Source organism: Mesoplodon bidens (assembly GCF_964165515.1).
Source record: "Mesoplodon bidens genome assembly, chromosome: 2".
NCBI classification, from domain to species: domain Eukaryota; kingdom Metazoa; phylum Chordata; class Mammalia; order Artiodactyla; family Ziphiidae; genus Mesoplodon; species Mesoplodon bidens.
The window spans coordinates 154081196-154100197 of NC_138177.1; the positions used below are offsets into that span (position 1 = coordinate 154081196).

The following is a 19002-nucleotide window of genomic DNA, read 5'->3' on the forward strand; positions in this document are numbered from 1 at the left end:
TAAGAATAGGCCCTTATTTCTGAAAGGGGTAGAACCACTAGCTCAGGGTTTCAAAAGTTTGGAGGAAAATCATGATCACAAGGTAATGGGCCGTCTCAGAAACAGGATACACCTGGAAAATGAGAGGGATGGGGGCAGGGCTCACAGGTGCTGGTTTAGTGAAACTTGCTAACATTTAATGAATGCTTAGTTTGTGCTGGGCAAGGAGCTAAGAGTTTTAGAGGCCTTATCTCATTTAATCCTTCCAACATCATCTTTGAAGTAGACTCGTATCATCCTCACTACATAGGTTAGGAAAGTAATGTTTAGAGGTTAGGTAAGCTACCCAAAGTCACATAGATAGTAAGTGGCAGAGTTGGGACTTTGGCTCCAAAGGCCATACTCCACCACTACTGGACTTAACCACTACTCTATTACTGTACATTTTTCATAGTACAGTGAAACATGAACCTAAACCTCTTAGAACAACTGCTCAGATGTAAAACAACAGGAAGAACACGAGGGAACAATCTTAGTGATGAAGCCACCAACTGAAGAGTCCCATCTCTACCTATCTTCCCAGGATCACAGAGAATTCATCAAAATTTGTATGATTATGGGAGTGGAAAAGTCTAACTCTTACCAAGGCCCAACAAATCCATGACAGGTGCTGTGGATTTCGGGGAACTTTTCCGAGGTAGCTGTAGATCTTCTTTTTTCTGTGGCTAAGGTGAAAATACGTTACAGAAAAAAATAAGCAGGTGTTTTTGAACCTTCTATTCTCCTCTCTACTGTAAAGCCACAGGGATTCTTGGGGCATGGTTGCTGTCATTCAAAGAGAGTTACCAAAGAAACACAACTCAGGAAGTATCGTGTGAAAAAATCAACTCAGGAGGCACAGTGCAGAAATCAAACCTAAAGTGAAAAACAAAGCTGTCATCTGTGCTTATTTGGCTTTCTGAAGAGACAGATCTTTCTGAAACCAAGACAACCACAGATCAGGGTATCCAACAGAAGCAGCAGTTTCTGGTCCCAGGAAAAGCCAAGAATAAAGGCAGGTGTCTGATGGTACAAGAGCCAGCACATCTCCCAGTGATTAGAAAACCTTTAATACCAAAAAGGAGCTCAGTTAAAGGTTACCTAATTCACTCTGCCAGTATCACTAAGGAATGTGTTTTGCAGACAGTGCAATTCAGAATGATGATAAAAGACGCTTCCTTAAGCAAATAGTAAAAAGTCCTCTTTCCCAAGAATCTAAACTCCTATAGTGGAGCATCTACTACCACAATAGGTCCTGTGGGAAAAGAAAGGTGTCTACTTCCATATGACAGAGCAAGAATACAAGAAGGGATGGTTTAAAATGGATGAGGATAGCCTGGCTTCTGGACTGTTCTTAACCACAGCAGGAAAACGAGGTAAAGAAGGTCTAAGGAGAGAAGGACTAATGTAGCCTCTGTTCAGAAGGTGTCACAGAGCCTTGGCATTCTGCCATGAAATGTGCCTCTTGCTCAGATGGGACAGATGCATTTCCTAAGCTCCCATCTGGACCCCAAAAGAAGTGTTACAGAGCAGATCAGGCAGCAACAAGGCAATGAGAAAGCAGCAGAAATGTCAGCGGGTGATCTAACCTAAACGTGGCCCCCCTTTAGCCCCAGGTGCAACGGTGCGATATGCTATCAATACCACCCCACCTGTCCCCTCCACATGTGAACACGCCATGTGAACAAGGCCGTCCACACAGTGCACATACTTCCCCACTTACCATTTTAACTTTCTCAAAAACAACAGGTTCCATTTTTTTCTCCGGAGCTGGTTCGCTCCCTCTTTTCCACTTGTCATCTTTTTCTTTCTATGATGATTTAACAAAACAAGACAAAGAACAGGCCCATTGGTGACTAACAGTTCAACAAATTATAACCTCAAATGGCCCAAAAGGACACAAATATCCCTACTGAATCTGATGTAGGAGTCTGACAAACTCGGGGTTTCTTGGTGTGGGGCATGAGCATTGGCCTCTTCCACCCTGGCCTCAAGGCTGCAAGAGGCGTCTTTCAAATTTCTTAAGCACCTCCCTCCTTGTTCTAACACACTTATGACCGCTAGTGTGCAGACTGGGTTATCTACAGGGGTTAAACCATTTCACCGGTTTTGCTGCCCCTTTCTGACCCTAGTTTAACTTGCTCATCTTGGCACAGGGGTGAAAACTGTTCATCTTACTCGGCATATAGCCTCTGTGATTTTCTAACTTCCATCAAAAGTTCTCTCCCTCTTCATCTCCTTTTTTAAAAAGAAGAAAATAAACCAAGCTTAAAGATTAGAAAAACAAAAACCAAGAAAATAAGGCAAAAATGAGTAAAAGGATTCAAGTATCCCTTTTAGGGTGTCCTGAATGCATCATCTGTATAAAACCAAAAAGCACATCAACACCAGAATATTAGAAAGTCTTTCTCAGTTTTTGTTACTTTCAGAGGCAGTTTCATAATACTTTCACAGATTATACTGTTACTGGTCACATTTTCATCATCAAAAGAAATCTGAATGCATAACAGAGTCACAAAGTAAACAAGAACACAGGCATATAAAAGGAAGTATAGGCGGCGGAGGCAGGGCTCGCGTCGGGGGAGCCGCAGGCAGTGGTCGAGGAGGCGGCGCAGCGGACGGCAGCCGGACAATAGCGCTCGCGCTGCGGCCCACAGGGACCGAGCCGCGACCGCCCGGGCCGGCCCCGAGGAGCGCCCGGCGCTGCCGCCGTCGCCCGCGCGCGGACCAAGGTTATGAACGTGATTTCTGATGAAACTGGATTGGAATAATTTTCATGATCTTTGTATATTTATATAGATTTTTATTTTTATTTTATTTATTTATTTATTTTGCGATACGCGGGCCTCTCACTGTTGTGGCCTCTCCCATTGCGGAGCACAGGCTTCGGACGCGCAGGCTCAGCGGCCATGGTTCACGGGCCCAGCCTCTCCGCGGCATGTGGCATCTTCCCGGACCGGGGCACGAACCCGTATCCCCTGCATCGGCAGGCGGATTCTCAACCACTGCGCCACCAGGGAAGCCCTATATAGATTTTTAAATTTTGCATTTGACTTAAAGTGCCATGAGAAAATTTGCGTATTGCAAGGTGGTCCTAGCCATCTCCTTGATTTGGGTACTCTTGGATATGTTCCTGCTGTTTTACTTCAGTGAATGCAAAAAATGTGATGAAAAAACAGAGAGAGGACTTCCTGCTGGGGATGTTCTAGAGCCAGTACAAAAGCCTCATGAAGGTCCTGGAGAAATGGGGAAACCAGTCCTTATTCCTACTAAAGAGGATCAAGAAAAGATGAAAGAGATGTTTAAAATCAATCAATTCAATTTAACGGCAAGTGAGATGATTGCGCTCAACAGGTCTTTACCGGAGGTCAGGTTAGAAAAGGTGTAAAACAAAGGTGTATCCAGATATATTATCACAACAAGTGTGGTGATTGTTTCCCACGGTGAGGCTTGGAGCACACTTCTGCGAACTGTCCCTAGTGTCATGAATCGCTCACCAAGACACATGCTAGAAGAAATTGTTCTAGTAGATGATGCCAGTGAAAGAGACGTTTTGAAAAGAGCTCTAGAGAGTTATGTGACAAAATTAAATTACCAGTTCATGTAATTTGAATGAAGCAATGCTCTGGATTGATCAGAGCTAGGTTAAAAGGAGCTGCAGTGTCTAAAGGCCAAGTGATCACCTTTTTAGATGCTCACTGTGAGTGTACAGTGGGGTGGCTGGAGCCTCTCTTAGCCAGGATCAAACATGACAGGAAGACAGTGGACTCTCCTATCATTGATGTGATCAGTGATGATACTTTTGAGTACATGGCAGGTTCTGACATGACCCATGGTGGATTCAACTGGAAGCTTAATTTTCGCTGGTATCTTGTTCCCCAAAGAGAAATGGACAGAAGGAAAGGTGATCGAATTCTTCCTGTGAGAACACCTACAATGGCAGGAGGCCGTTTTTCCACAGAGATTACTTTCAGGAAATTGGAACATATGATGCTGGAATGGATATTCGGGGAGGAGAAAACCTAGAAATTCCCTTTAGGATTTGGCAGTGTGGAGGAATTTTGGAGATTGTTACTTGCTCACACGTTGGACATGTGTTTCAGAAAGCTACACCCTACACGTTTCCAGGAGGCACAGGGCAGATTATCAATAAAAACAACAGATGACTTGCAGAAGTGTGTATGGATGAATTCAAGCATTTCTTCTATATAATTTCTCGAGGTGTTACAAAGGTAGATTATGGAGATATATCACCAAGACTTGGTCTAAGAAGCAAACTCCAGTGCAGACCTTTCTCTTGGTACCTAGAGAATATTTATGCCGATTCTCAGATTCCACATCACTATTTCTCTTTGGGAGAGATACGAAATGTGGAAACAAATCAGTGTCTGGATAACATGGCTAGAAAAGAGAATGAAAAAGTTGGAATTTTTAACTGTCACGGTATGGGAGGTAATCAGGTTTTCTCTTACACTGCCAACAAAGAAATTAGAACAGATGACTTTTGCTTGGGTGTCTCCAAACTTAATGGCCCAGTCACAATGCTCAAATGCTACCACCTAAAAGGCAACCAACTTTGGGAGTGTGACCCGGTGAAATTAACCCTGCAGCATGTGAACAGTAGTCAGTGCCTAGATAAAGCCACAGAAGAGGATAGCCAGGTGCCCAGCATTAGAGACTGCAATGGAAGCCAGTCCCAGCAGTGGCTTCTTCGACATGTTACCCTTCCAGAATTCTGAGACCAAATTTACAAAAAAAGAAAAAAAATAAGGATTGACTGGGCTACCTCAGCATCCATTTCTGCCACATTCTTAAGTAGCAAAAAAGGAAAAGTGCTTTCCTCCTGTAGGATGTAGGGTTTATCAGCCATTAAAACTTAGACTGCTCTCGCTTTCACTAGCTGTGAACCGGCCCTCCTGTTCAAGGATATGAAACTACATAGTAGCAAGACTGTGCACACTGATGTTTACAAGATTGGAAGAGTCTTCCGTCAAGAATCATTGTAAAGAATATTCATACTGAAACAATCTATGAAATGTGATTTCCAGAGAGCTGTACCTTTTATGGTTTGCCTGCACATCAGTAATTTCTGCTGAATATGCTGTTATAATGAAGAGACGTCCAAGATTTTTTTTCTGATTAGAACTGGTAGCCAGTGTATTAAATATTGATATAAAAATAAATGAAAAAGAACTGGAACCAGATTCAGAATCATGAAAACGTTTTTACAACAATTTAAAAAACTATATTAAACAGGGTTTAAAGGAAATTAAAACAGAACTATGAGAAGTACAATTTGTTATAGTATAGTATCAAATTTCTATATAGACTTTATACCTCAGTGGGGAAAAATAACTGATTCCGATGACATTCATTCTGTTTTCATCTGTGATAGTCATGGATGCTTTTCTTTTCCCTTGGGGTGCTGAAATTGAGCTGAAAAAGTGGCTCTTTGAACATAGTTTTAATTGCTTTCTACAGTTTTTTTAATTTAGTTTGTGGGCTGTTGGAATTGTAATTTTTAATTGCCTTCAAAATATGGAGATTTAAAATAATGTCTGGTCTCACTGAACAAGTTTGATATCCCAGTTGCTCTTGGGTCAACTGGCTTATAGACTTTCTCTCATACACACAAATTTCTTATTAGATTTTCAACTCCCTAACTTGATTCAACTGATTATGCTTAATACCCAAGATTCATACTACTGTACTACAGATTTGTTTTCGCAGCAGTAAATCTTCTGTTCTTTGTTTATGATTCCACTCAGCAAAAGGCCTGTAGAAGTGATTTATTATTTGGGTATTTGGAGATGATACGTTTGATGGTTTTTTGGAAAACGTTTTCACTCCATACTCAGATGTGCTTCATTGTCACATGCATATTTACATTAGGTTCTTGAATTGTAATGTTGATCTGCTGCTTTTTTTAAAAAATAAAATTTGACTAAAAAGAAAAAAGGAAGTATAGCATACACATGAAAAATGGTCAGCCCTGCTAATGATCAAAAAGTGAAATTTAAAATTCATTTTGGGGGGAATTCCCTGGAGGTCCAGTGGTTAGAACTCTGCACTTACATTGCTGAGGGCCCAGGTTCAATCCCTGGTTGGGGAGCTAGGATCCCTCAAGCTGCAAGGCATAGCCAAAAAAAAAAACAAAACAAAACAAAAAACACTTTTTGAGGGAGAAAAATCTTAATAATAATATCTAATATTGGTAGGGATTGAGTAAAACTACCACTCTTACCCAATGCTGAGAAGACAGTATAAAATAGCACAACTTCTAGGAAGTATATTGGCAAAAGTACAAAGAAAAATACTGAAACCCTTTGCCCTAGGTAATATGATATTTTGTAATGTATCTTAAGAAAATAATCCAAAACATGGAAAAGGTTATATACACCAAGAACTTCAACCCAGAATTTTATATGCTGAAGAAAAACTTAACCTTTACGCCACAGGGCAGAATAGTAAAATAAACTGTGATCTAGTTACTCACTGAATAAGATTCAACAATTACAAGTTGTGAAAACTAACAAGTAATGTTACAAAAAAAATGATCTGTTAAGTCGAGTGAAAGCAGGAGACGTTCTATATAACTGTATTATAATTACGCCTCCAAAAAGTAGGAAAAAAATGGGCGAACACACCAAAATGATAATCATTAGTAAAGATAAGAGTAGGCATGGATTTTCCACTTTAACTTTCATATTATCTATAAAGTGGTATTATAATCATGAAGAACACACGCAGCTATGTCTGTTTCATGTATAGTGTAATGCTTTAATACAGAACACTTTATTTCTTGAAGTTAAAAATGTCTTATCTGTCCATTTAAAAAGAATACTGTTTAACACAGCCAGTTTCTTTTAGGTTTGATAATAAATGCCTTCACTTAGCAAATAGTAATTCTTGGCATATAAATCTTCACAAGAGTACTTTTTAAAAATCTAAGTACATCAAATAAAAAAGTTTGAAATAGCTCTTTGGCACATAGGAAATATTTCCTTCCTAAATGAAAACATTCAGTGAGTAAAACAGGCTGCTTTCATGGGTACGGTACGCCAGCAACCTAATTACGAATGAACACTATCTATCTCCATATAGCTACTCTTTCCTCTTCTCCCACCTTCTGAATTATCTCAGATACCTTTTTCTGACCTCGTCTGATTTCATATGTTCTGGTACAATGAATAGAGCTAAGGAGACAGACCATAGTTTTCTACAAATGAAAGGAAACATTTGTGCTTTGGTTTCAAACCCTTTTTGATGATGCCATCCAAGCCGTACCTGTACACTGGGTTAATTCTTTCTTGGGACAGTTAAAATAACTTCCAGGTCCCTTTTCTGGATGATTGTGAGGTAAGAGTCCTTCATACTAAGTTGAGAAGGAATTATCTTTACCTAACTACACGTATTACAGTGCACTCGCCTACATTGAAATTCATCTCCCAGTTAGTGTCCCTTTTCACACAAGCTCAAAAGATCAGTCTGGAGCTGATTCTAATTAGCTTGACTTTAAATTACCTGGAAGGGCTTAGAGCCCTGTGAAAACTTAATGATTTCACTGGCTAGTACATCTTCCATTAAAATAAATAACAGATAGAAGATCTGTTAGATAGCTAGATAGGTCCTTGGCTAGAACTGGAGAATCCCATATTCTCCATACTTCCTTGGTTAGAGAAACAGTCAATTATTCCAAGGCAAATTTACTATAGAGTCTTGTCAAAGGCTTTTTGAAGGTCTAAATAGTCATATTTATTGGTTCCACTCTCATTGTCATTAGTCAGGCATATTTTCTTCTTCCAGAAACTGTGTTGTTTTTCCTCCTGTATGTTATACTTGTCCAGTTATCATACACTGTATTTCAGATTCTAACTACACGCCTAGGATGAAAAGCATATTTGGCAACTGGGAGTCTCCTAAAACCCCCTCTCAAGAACAAGGGTCCCATTGGCAGTCTGTCGACACACTGGAAATAATATTCCGGTCAAACTGAAGGAAACTCTGGTGCTTTAATTACACCTAATTTTGTTGACTGCATTTACAGCAAAAAAATGCACACACACACACACACACACACACGTGTATATACATACACACACATATTATTCTGTTTGATCTAGTATGCCCAACATGTCCATTTGAAGAATTTGGAACTGGGAATCACTAACATCTAAATCCAAATCAAGGTAAAGAATTCACTGATGGTTGGTCCATCCCTGCGGCAAAAGTTTGCTCCATGATACCTCATGGTCTTGATTCTATAGCTGGCTTTTTTCTACTTTTTTTTTTTCTTTATGGTCTTAGAGTATTTTGGTAGCTGTTCTTCAAATTCCCACCTGGATTGATTAATAAGCAAATCACTTATTATGAAAAAAACTTGAAAGATTTACAACCAACCCTAAAGGCATTGATGTCCAGACTTCGGTCCATGTATTTCTTCTTCTCATATTTATCTCGAATAAATCCCTCGACAGCTCTGCAAAAAGCTTATTAAGGATAAATCAAACAAATCTTTCTCATGGAATGACTATAAAAGGTCAATTTGTATCCCATGGAACATTGTTCTCCTCTCTCCCTCCTGCCTGGTTTCCCTATATGGCTCCTGTCTCTTCACGTGGTGTTTCCCTGACCAAAACCTTTAAATGCCTCCTTCGTGGTTACTGCAGGGAACCACCATTTCCTAGGATTTTCCTTCAGAGTAATGATAGCAGAAAATGGGATCAATCTTCATTTTGACATCAGTGGAGCCTGTGGCTGTTCTAGAATACAGGTAAAGCAGTGAATTATCTATTTTAAAGCCCTTAAGTCAACAAGTCTTAAACAAAGGCACCCAAGTGCTCCTTATAACCTCTTGTGCCCCACTGCCAGATTCTGATCGGTGGATCCTCTGCAGGGCCCCAAATCTGCACTTAACAGGTTCCACCTGCACCCACCAAAAGCAAACTCTAACAAGATGGTCTACAAACCACATTTTGAGAAGCACTGCGTTCAGGGGGTTTGGTTTTGTGAGCTGGGTGCTATCTCCTTTTGAGGGGATGGGGGAAGAAAGTTATGGATTAACTGGTCAACAACAGTTAATTCTTTGAGCTAGGACATAAAAAGATGTTAAAAATGAATGGCAGCTTTGCTAACTCAACACAGCACAATAAACTATTCTTTTTATCAAACAATGGTTTCAGAGATCCAAAAATTATTGGAGATGTCACTTTATGGAAGAATTCACAGTGAACCACTGCAGTCTTAATTCCTGAACAAGTCTTCCCCATGTGACACCACCATTCTGACATTAGAAAGTATACGTGGACTTCCTGTGTGTCTTGGTTGCAGGAGAGAGGAAAAGCCAGACTTCGACTAATCCACATATAAATATGGCCCAGTCAGATCATGGGTTCTGAGTCTTGTGTGACTCTCCCAAAACACCCAAAAAACCACTCAGCCTTCTGAGTTGCTCCAGAAAAGATACGGGTCTATTTGAGGTCGCCGAAAGGTCTCAGGCAGGTAGGCTTCATAAAGTCGGTTTGCCTTTCCATTCCCCATCTCTTGCATGCACTGCAATAAAAAAGATGTGGAAACAAGGAATGTCACGTCAGGAAAGAACTGAAAAACTTCTCACCCAATTGTACCATTTTACAATTGAAGAACCAACCTAGGGAGTGGCAGACCCGAGACTGAAACCTGTATTCTGGTTTCCAAGCCATGATTCTCTCTGCTCTGCTCCCAGCCATTTACTTTCACAGCTGTCTTTCCTGCCACCCCTCCTCCTTTTATTGAAAGATTTGTCTGACAGGATACACTTAATTCAATAATAATTCAAGATCCCATGTGAAAGTCCAAGACATAGCTGCCAATCAAAATGTCTACTTGGCAGGCAATAATCAGTGCCTGATTAGGCAGGCAATAATCAGGAACAACTACAATTCTGAGTTTATAGCAGTAATTAACCTATTCCGCTGTATTACCAATAAATGTGTTTCTCATTAGGCTTTTGAAAGACTCCTTAACACTTGTGAGAGAGAAATTCCAAGATTTTAAAAAAATCTTCAAATTCCCAAATACCTCCATGGCATGTAATTTCCTTCATAAGATACAGTAAAGTGTAACTGGAAAATATAACTAACCTTTTAGTCCTTTAGTGAATCCATAAAAATAATCTAAGGTAACTTCTAAAGCCATTTTCTGTTAGGAATAACCTCTTATTTCTAACACCAACTTTAGCAACTGGTTTTCTTTGGAGCTTCTTTCCCCCCAAACAAAGGGAAAAAATTTTTTTTAATTACTTTAACAAGTTTCAATGCAGGAAGAGAATATAGAACAACGAAGCCACATCGAGGTGCAGCTCTTGGGCCAGGCTGGACTCACTAACTTAAGTGTCTCATGCCCAGCCCACCAACCTAACAGCAAGCAAGATTCATATATGCATTTCTGCAATAAAACACTATTATAAGTCTATGTGTTGGAGGGTTTTCTTTTTTTAAGTGAGTATCTAAAACTATAAACGTTAGATCTGCAAATGCCAAGGCCCTTAGAAAATAATCCAAAGATCCCCCTTTATACCTTCATGGATCCATGGGGTCCTAGTCCATAGACTATTAGTGCTTTGAAGGAAGCAAAATATAAGTAGAAAAACTTGTGTCTTAAATACAAAGATTAAAAATGTTAAATGTGACATAAGTGTTTAACAACTAAACTTTCCTTTACCTTCACCTTTATGCCCAGTTTGACTGAAATTCATCCGGAACTACTTTTACATGGAAGTATGGGAGCAGTTGACTCACTCTTGGGCTGTGTAAATACCTGGATCTGTTCCTGAGTCCACTGGTCGAGGTTAACTGATTTTACCCTGGATATGTGCACCCCGAGATTCCTGTGGATTCCAGCACATCGAATGCAGATGAACACACCAATGTTCCAGGAGGCCCATCGTGGTCCTGTGAAGGTCAGGAACAGGGCAATAAAGTACAAATTAAAACAACATTCAAGACCCAAAGTGGAATATTTAGATTATCAGACAACATTTCTGCTATAACATAAGTGAGAGAATTGTTACCACAATCATCTTTAAAAAACTTTTTTTTAGATTTTATTTTAATTTTTTTGGCTGTGCTGTGCAGCTTGTAGGATCTTAGTTCCCCAACCAGGGATTGAACCTAGGCCCTGGCAGTGAAAGTGCTGAGTCCTAACCACTGGACTGCCAGGGAATTCCCATAATCACCTTTCTTTAAAAAATTGGTTTTGTTCATTCCTCCAAGAATCAGCTTGCTTTAAGTTTAAATTTTTTTAAGTGTACAACACAGTGGTTTTTAGTATTCTCAGACAGTTGTACACCATCACCACTATCTAATTCTGGTGATGGTGTACACCCCAAAAAGAAATCTCAAGCCCATTAGCAAGCACTCCCCATTTCCTCCCAACTTCCCCCACCCTAGCCCCAGGCAACCACAAATCTACTTTCTGTCTCTGTAGATTTGCCAGTTCTGGACATTTTATATTAATGGGATTATATAATGTGTGGGCATTTGAGTATGGAGCAGCTTTTTACAGTGTCTGATAATATGAGTGTTGAAATGCAAATATTATAATACTGTTACTCATGGTTTTTAAAAATCCCAGGAGAACAATGGGAAGTCATGTCACATTCTATTTAGTATCTTACACGAACAGCCCTCCCTCAAGAAACATTTCAATGGTAGTGAGACCTGGATTCAGTTTTCCTACCAGGAAAAAAGATACAGACATGCCATGCCAGCTCAAGGCTCAGCCTGAAATTTAAAACTTTGTTTATCTTCCCCTCCCAACCAGGCCTATAAAATATGCATCCAGATTCACTTAATAGGATCCTTTCCCCTCGGGCTGATGTCCCTACTTTACCCAACTACAGAATTATTTAGATTCACGATTGTCAAACAATAAAGATACTTATAGCAATAAAAAAGAAACCTCAGATATGTATTTCAGTAAAATTCTGTTACATAATCTCCCATCCCCTGCCAACTTTGCTCACCCTAATAATCACTCTGGGAAATTTTCAAACTCTTCTTCATAATTTTTATACAGGATAAAACTGACTTACTCTTATATGACACCTGCCAAACACTTGCTGAAAAATCACTAATATTTCCTCTGCCATCATTCCACTAAGCAGAAATTTACCACATAAAAGAAGCATGATGTCAAAGTTAGAGGTTTTGATAAAGAGGTGAAAAGACACTAGTTGATTTTCTACAGAAATAAATAGGACCTGCATTTGGAGCAACAAAGGACATGAGGTTTCAATTCTGTTGGTCTAAGGGTTTTGGCAGCAGTTTTATTAATAAGGGAATGCTAAAATCATATGGCAGAAAATTATTCTTAGGAATTTGAATCCGCAATTATTATAAGTAAGAATGTAATTTTTGGACAAAGATATTACTGATACTACAGCAAAAACTACAAATACAGAAGGCTCAAGTCCTCCTTATAACCACCAGGTGGCGTTCTCTGCCTGAAGTTTTATCCCAATACCCTCTTACGGCTCTAATCTTGCTAGCCTCAGATTTATCTTCTAAAAAGACCTTCAGTCCCTTCAAATCCCCAGACAGATTTGCACAGATTTGCTATGTAGCCAATAAACACACCAATCATCCACACACTTCTTTCAGTGGGAGTTAACATAAACACAAAACAGAAAACCTAAATAGATGTGAATGAGGTTCCTTAGCATGCTGTATGTCTATTTTGGGTTACAGTTTTCATAAAGGAACTCAGATAAAATCTAAATTATACAGGATTTAAAATGGGACCAAAAGTTAATATTTCATGTTTCTTTACCATTTTCCCTTTGCTCGAGATTCTAGAACTCATAAGATAGTTACATTATATTTGTTTGCTAACAAAATCAGAAGCCAAAAACACTAATTAAAAGGTAGCTGTGGGACTTCCCTGGTGGTGCAGTGGTTAAGAATCTACCCGCCAATGCAGGTGACATGGGTTCGATCCCTGGTCCGGGAAGCAACTAAGCCCGTGTGCCACAACTACTGAGCCTGCTCTCTAGAGCCCGCGAGCCACAACTACTGAGCCTGCCCTCTAGAGCCCGCGAGCCACAACTACTGAGCCTGCTCTCTAGAGCCCGCGAGCCACAACTACTGAAGGCCACACGCCTAGAGCCCATGCTCCACAAGAGAAGCCACTGCAATGAGAAGCCCGCGCACCGCAATGAAGAGTAGCCCCCGTTCACTGCAACTAGAGAAAGCCCGTGCTCAGCAACAAAGACCCAACGCAGCCAAGAATAAAATTAAAAATTAAAAAAGTAAAAAGTTACCTGTGGAATGTTATGCTATTTGCTTCCTGACCCTAAGTCTGGAGAAGGTGATTCCCAAACATCTAAGCTACTGTCACAACTGTGGAATTTCTCCAGATCCCGTTCCAGAGTATTTAACGTCTCTTTGCCTCGGAGGAATACAAGACTAAATCCTGATATTCTAGAGCCACTAACAAGGCCTCAGTATAGAAACACAGGCAATAAAATTTTCATGAAAGGTCAGAGGAAGCCTTCTCTGCTCCCCCTCCCACATCCCTCCTACAACCTTTTCCCAGTGAAACATGGACAGTTCTATCTCAGACACTCAGCCTCCTTTAGTTTTAAGCCACTAGATTTATTAATCAATAACTGCATGCTCCATAAAGGATTCTGAAATTGGAGAAAAGGAAAACACAGGAGAGATACTTATATGGCTGAAAATATGGGAAAATGGTGTTATTAAAAGCATAATCTTTGCAGCCAGAAAAAAACTTACATTTCGAAGGTCAGCTTCATCAATGATTAGCTGTGTGACCTTCAGAGAGATACTTAAGCTTCCTAAACCCCAGTTTCCTCATCTACAAAATGTGTACAATAATATTCACATCACAGTGCTGAGAATATGGAGGGGTAATAATAAAAGAGAGCTACATATAAGAACATGGCATAGAATGAGATTTCTGGAACCCATTTCCCATTCATCTCCTTCATGATAAAAGCATGTTTTGTTTTGTTTTTTAATTAATTTATTTATTTTTGGCTGTGTTGGGTCTTCGTTGCTGCGCCTGGGCTTTCTCTAGTTGCAGCGAGTGGGGGCTACTTTTCGTTGTGGTGCACGGGCTTCTCATTGCGGTGGCTTCTCTTTGTTGCAGAGCACAGGCTCTAGGCATGCAGGCTTCAGTAGTTGTGGCACGTGGGCTCAGTAGTTGTGGCTCGCGGGCTCTAGAGCGCAGGCTCAGTAGTTGTGGTGCACCGGATTAGTTGCTCCGCGGCATGTGGGATTTCCCCGACCAGGTCTCGAACCCGTGTCCCCTGCATTGGCAGGTGGTTTCTTAACCACTGCACCACCAGGGAAGTCCGATAAGGGCATGTTAATGAATTCATATGTATAAACCAACACTATGCAACACCACAGAATGCTGCTTCTTAGACAGGAATGTGAGTTCTAGTCCTAAAACGTCAAAGTCAAAATCAATGGACTGAAGAGCAGAAAGAAACTTACCCTCGATACAATTTCAAAGTCTTCTAGAAAACATGAAATTTTAAGCAGCTTCTTTTATCTCCCTCAAAATATTCCTTGAGAATATACTACTTAAACCCCCAGCTGTTCCTCTTTTCTGTTATACACCCCCGTCCTGCCCTGGTGTCCATACACGCCTCCACTGCACACACAGAGGAAGGTGGGAAGCTGACAGCCATCTGATGTGCCTGGATTCCACAGTACCTGGTACTGTCGCTACAAGGCCAGCCTACTTAAACATGGGATACATGCAAAGATAATCCAATTGTTCCATACACATTGGCCATGGCAACCAGGGAGAAAATATAAAAGATACCATTTTGAAGTTGAAAATGGAAAGAGACTCTGAGAGGCAATATTTCAAACCATTTTGAAAGTAAAGAGGATAGACAGCGATATAAACTGGTAGTGATTAGCACAACATAAGAGCAAGGTCATGGCTAAGTGAACATATTCATCAGGGGCCTACAAGCAGGCTCAGGAAGCATTAAGCAATATTAAAATTAATAAATAATCACTCTGCAATGAGGGATCAGTAAAAATGAAGAAAGTATATGGATTTGGCTAATATGTCAAGAAATCAGCTCTAGTAAGTACCAGCCCAGTATCAGGGAAATCTGGGCTTACACTGACTAGTTACATGCCTTTTGACAAGATTCTCCAGGGCTTATTTCTCCACTTGTAAAATGGAAAGCATATAAATAAATCCAATTTACATTCAACTACTGGATGGCTTCTACGTAACCGAGTTAACTACTGATGCCCAGCTGCAAATTTTTCTTGCTGCTGAAACTTCCCCCATCACCAGAGCTACTAGGCCTAGGAGGGTTCTGGGCTTGAGAAACCAGCAGAGAGAAGAGAACTAGAGTTACAGATAGCTTGAAGCTACTATTATAATAATTACAACTTGTTGATCTCTAAGCTATAGAGTTACAAAAAATAAATGTTAAGGGGGAAAAAAATTGCTAAATCAATGGATACCCATAAGTTAGACCTGCCAGCATCTTGGAGCTGTTGAAAAGCTCTTCAGCAGGAAGGGTCAAGGAAGGGAGAGAAATTCTCTTCCATCTTCCATCCAAGCCCTGTTGAATCTACCTTGGAAACTTACCCAGAATCTATCCATTTCTACCTAGACCTTCTCATATCTCACCTATAGGCATTCATTTTTTTAAAACGGGCATAAGATATTTTTGTTAGCTCTTCTTTAAAAATTTTTAGTGAAATATAGTTAATTTACAATGTTGTATTAAGCATTCATTCTTTTAATATTATTTATTGAGTACCTACTATGTGCCAAGCACTCTGCCTGCTAGGTACCAGGAATACAAAGGCAGAGACAATGAAGATGAGATTCCCTATTTCAAAGAGCTCACTGAGTAACAACTAAACAGACTCCCACCAGAATAATCTCTCCAAAACACAAATCTGTACAGATCAGGCCCCCAAATGTAAACTTTTCATGTAGTCTCAAATTTAGAGGTGAAAATGTAAATTGGTGCTAATTTTCTGAATGGCATATTCCAAACTGAACTCTCAATCTCTTGCCACAAAACCTGTTCTTCCTCCATTCTTCTCCATCTTAATCAATTACACCTCCATCCATTCAAACGCAGCAGTCAGAAATTTATATATCATTTTCTTTTTTTTTTTTTTTTTTTTTTTTGCGGTACGCGGGCCTCTCACTGTTGTGGCCTCCCCCGTTGCGGAGCACAGGCTCCAGATGCGCAGGCTCATCGGCCATGGCTCACGGGCCCAGCCGCTCCGCGGCATGTGGGATCTTCCTGGACTGGGGCACGAACCCATGTCCCCTGCATCGGCAGGCGGGCTCTCAACCACTGCGCCACCAGGGAAGCCCTATACATCATTTTTTATACCTCTCTTCTTCAACCGCCATATCTACACCATCACCAAGACCAAATATCTCTCAAATCAGTATCTCCTCTCTCCATCTGCAACACTATTTCTCTAATCCAAACTCACCAGATCTCTTGGACTAGTGCAATAACCTCCTAATTAATGTCTCCCTCCGCTTTTACATTCCCTTCTCCTCCAACACCAAACCAAAACCATTCTCTGCAAAACAGTCAGCTTGAGCTCTTAAAGAAGCAAAAGTGACCTTGTAACTCAGCTGCTTAAAACCTTTCTAGGGAAGCCTGCCTTCTGTCACTGTTGGATTAAAGAACAAAATCCTTAACGTGGTCTCCAAGGTCTTCTATGATCTGGCCCATGGCTACTTCCCCAGCTTCTCAGCTCCAATCACGCCAGCCTTCTTTCATTTCCTCAAAACGCCAACAGGTTCTTTACTTAGGGCTTCTGGCCTTTGTACACGCTGCTCTCACTGCCTAAAGAGCTCCTTCCCCAACCACTATCCACCCCTTGTAGCCTGGTCAACTCTTATATATCATGAAGGTCTCAGCTGAAAAGCTTCTTCCTCAAACGAGCCTTTCCTTGGTCCCCCAATCTAAACTAGATTACATTCTCTCTTCCATCTTTTCTTCTGGTTTTTACATTTCGTTATGGAAAATTTCAAACACACAAAAGCTGAGCATAATTAACCAGCAGCTTCAGCAATTATCAACCTCTGGCCAATCTTATTTCAGCTATACTCCCACACACGCAACTCCCAACCTTGAAATATTTTGAAGCAAATCCCAAATATCATACCATTCAATCTGTATATACTTTGGCATATACCTCTAAAAATAAGGACTTTTCAAAGGTTATAAACTTTCATTTATTTTACTCTTTACTTTTTCTTTCTAAGTTGTATCATATTTTATCATATATTTATTTGTGCGATTGCTGAACATGTCTTTTCCACTAAACTATAAGTGCCACAACAGCAGGCAGGTCTGTGATGTTCACTGTTACATTCCCAGGACACAGCACAGTTCCTCGCACACAGCAGGGAGGCAAAATTTGTTTAAAAATTAATTGAGGGCTTCCCTGATGGCGCAGTGGTTGAGAGTCTGCCTGCCGATGCAGGGGACGTGGGTTTGTGCTCCGGTCCGGGAAGTTCCCACATGCCGCGGAGCGGCTGGGCCCGTGAGCCATGGCCGCTGAGCCTGCGCGTCCAGAGCCTGTGCTCCGCAATGGGAGAGGCCACAACAGTGAGAGGCCTGCGTACCGCAAAAAAAAAAAAAAAAAAAAAAATGAAAGTAAGTAAATCCTTTGAACACCACCCACCCCCGCTGTAAGAATTCATCAGGGAAACAACAGGTCAAGTACACAAAGAAATATATTAAGAATGTTCATTAATATATTAATGTTCTAACAAAAAACATCAACAGATTCCAAAAAAGAACTATGATATCACTACTCAGTTAGGGAAAAGAAAATTGTAGCTCTTTATTTAATATAGAAACATGTCCACGTTATATTAATTATAAAATACAATTTTAAACAGTATAAACAGAACAAATCAAACCACTTTTGTTTAAGAATGTGAATAAATGTATATGTATGCACAGAAAAAATGTCTAGAAGAATATATGTAAAATATTAAAAGCTATTATTTCTGGGTAGTGGGATTGTGAAATATTTTCCTATTTTATTATGTACTCTCTGAATTGTTTGCAATGAACTTGCATTACTTCTGTAATGAGAAAAAACAGTACAGGTATTTTATATTTATTTATTTATTTATTTATTTTGTGGTACGCGAGCCTCTCACTGCCGTGGCCCCTCCCGTTGCGGAGCACAGGCTCTGGACGCGCAGGCTCAGCAGCCATGGCTCACGGGCCCAGCCGCTCCGTGGCATGTGGGATCTTCCCGGACCGGGGCACGAACCCGTGTCCCCTGCATCGGCAGGCAGACTCTCAACCACTGCGCCACCAGGGAAGCCCCAGTACAGGTATTTTAAAAACAAAACAACAGAGCCATCCATGGCTCCTTACTGGCTGCAAGAGAAGTTGAAACTCCTTAGCATGATAATAAAGCCCTTTAAGAGCCCGTGCTTTACACAGGATGAGCAAGTCATCATTCTGAAAAATGTCATGACTCACGCCTCTTTGCCTACACCTTCTTCCTACCTGAAATGGCTTTCTCCTCCATTCCCTGCTGGAAAACTTCAAAATCTAGTCCAATGTCACCTCTTTCTGTGAGGCCATCAAGGGAATAAATCTTGACCTTTGCTATGGCTAAGAGTCCACTGCATGCTTTGCTCTTCCAATACTTAATATCTTATTACAGTTAGTTGCTTATGAAACTCTCTTGCCCTAAATAGACTATCAGCTCTGGAAGGCAAGGACCTTGTCCCTTCATCATTTATCCCAAACATTTACCACCATACTTGCAAGTAGTACATACAAAATAAGTATTTGTTAAATGAAGTCATCATATAACAAGATAAAAAGCATACAATTTTTTTCTGTTTTGCAAAATGAAGGGAGAAGAACTTTTCAAACACTTTCAAGGCAAAGATATTACACAGAAAAGGGATTAGGTTACTTTGGTGAGGCTCCAA

The 19002-nt window shown here is 40.4% G+C and overlaps 1 protein-coding gene and 1 pseudogene across 2 annotated transcripts in view; one reads left to right on the plus strand and one right to left on the minus strand.

The window, feature by feature from the left end:
* The window catches only part of SMAP2 (small ArfGAP2), a 48614-nt gene that overhangs the window by 6652 nt on the left and 22960 nt on the right, over positions 1-19002 (minus strand). Inside the window, exons 2-6 of the mRNA XM_081225246.1 lie at positions 10816-10949; positions 9485-9570; positions 8419-8497; positions 1742-1828; positions 623-704 (exon numbers count right to left, since the gene is read on the minus strand). Coding sequence (XP_081081372.1) covers positions 623-704; positions 1742-1828; positions 8419-8497; positions 9485-9570; positions 10816-10949 — 468 coding nt within the window. The remainder of the gene's footprint in view (positions 1-622; positions 705-1741; positions 1829-8418; positions 8498-9484; positions 9571-10815; positions 10950-19002) is intronic.
* On the plus strand, positions 3072-4925 carry LOC308612616 (polypeptide N-acetylgalactosaminyltransferase 1-like; annotated as a pseudogene). Its single transcript has one exon. The product of its transcript is annotated as a polypeptide N-acetylgalactosaminyltransferase 1-like (transcript).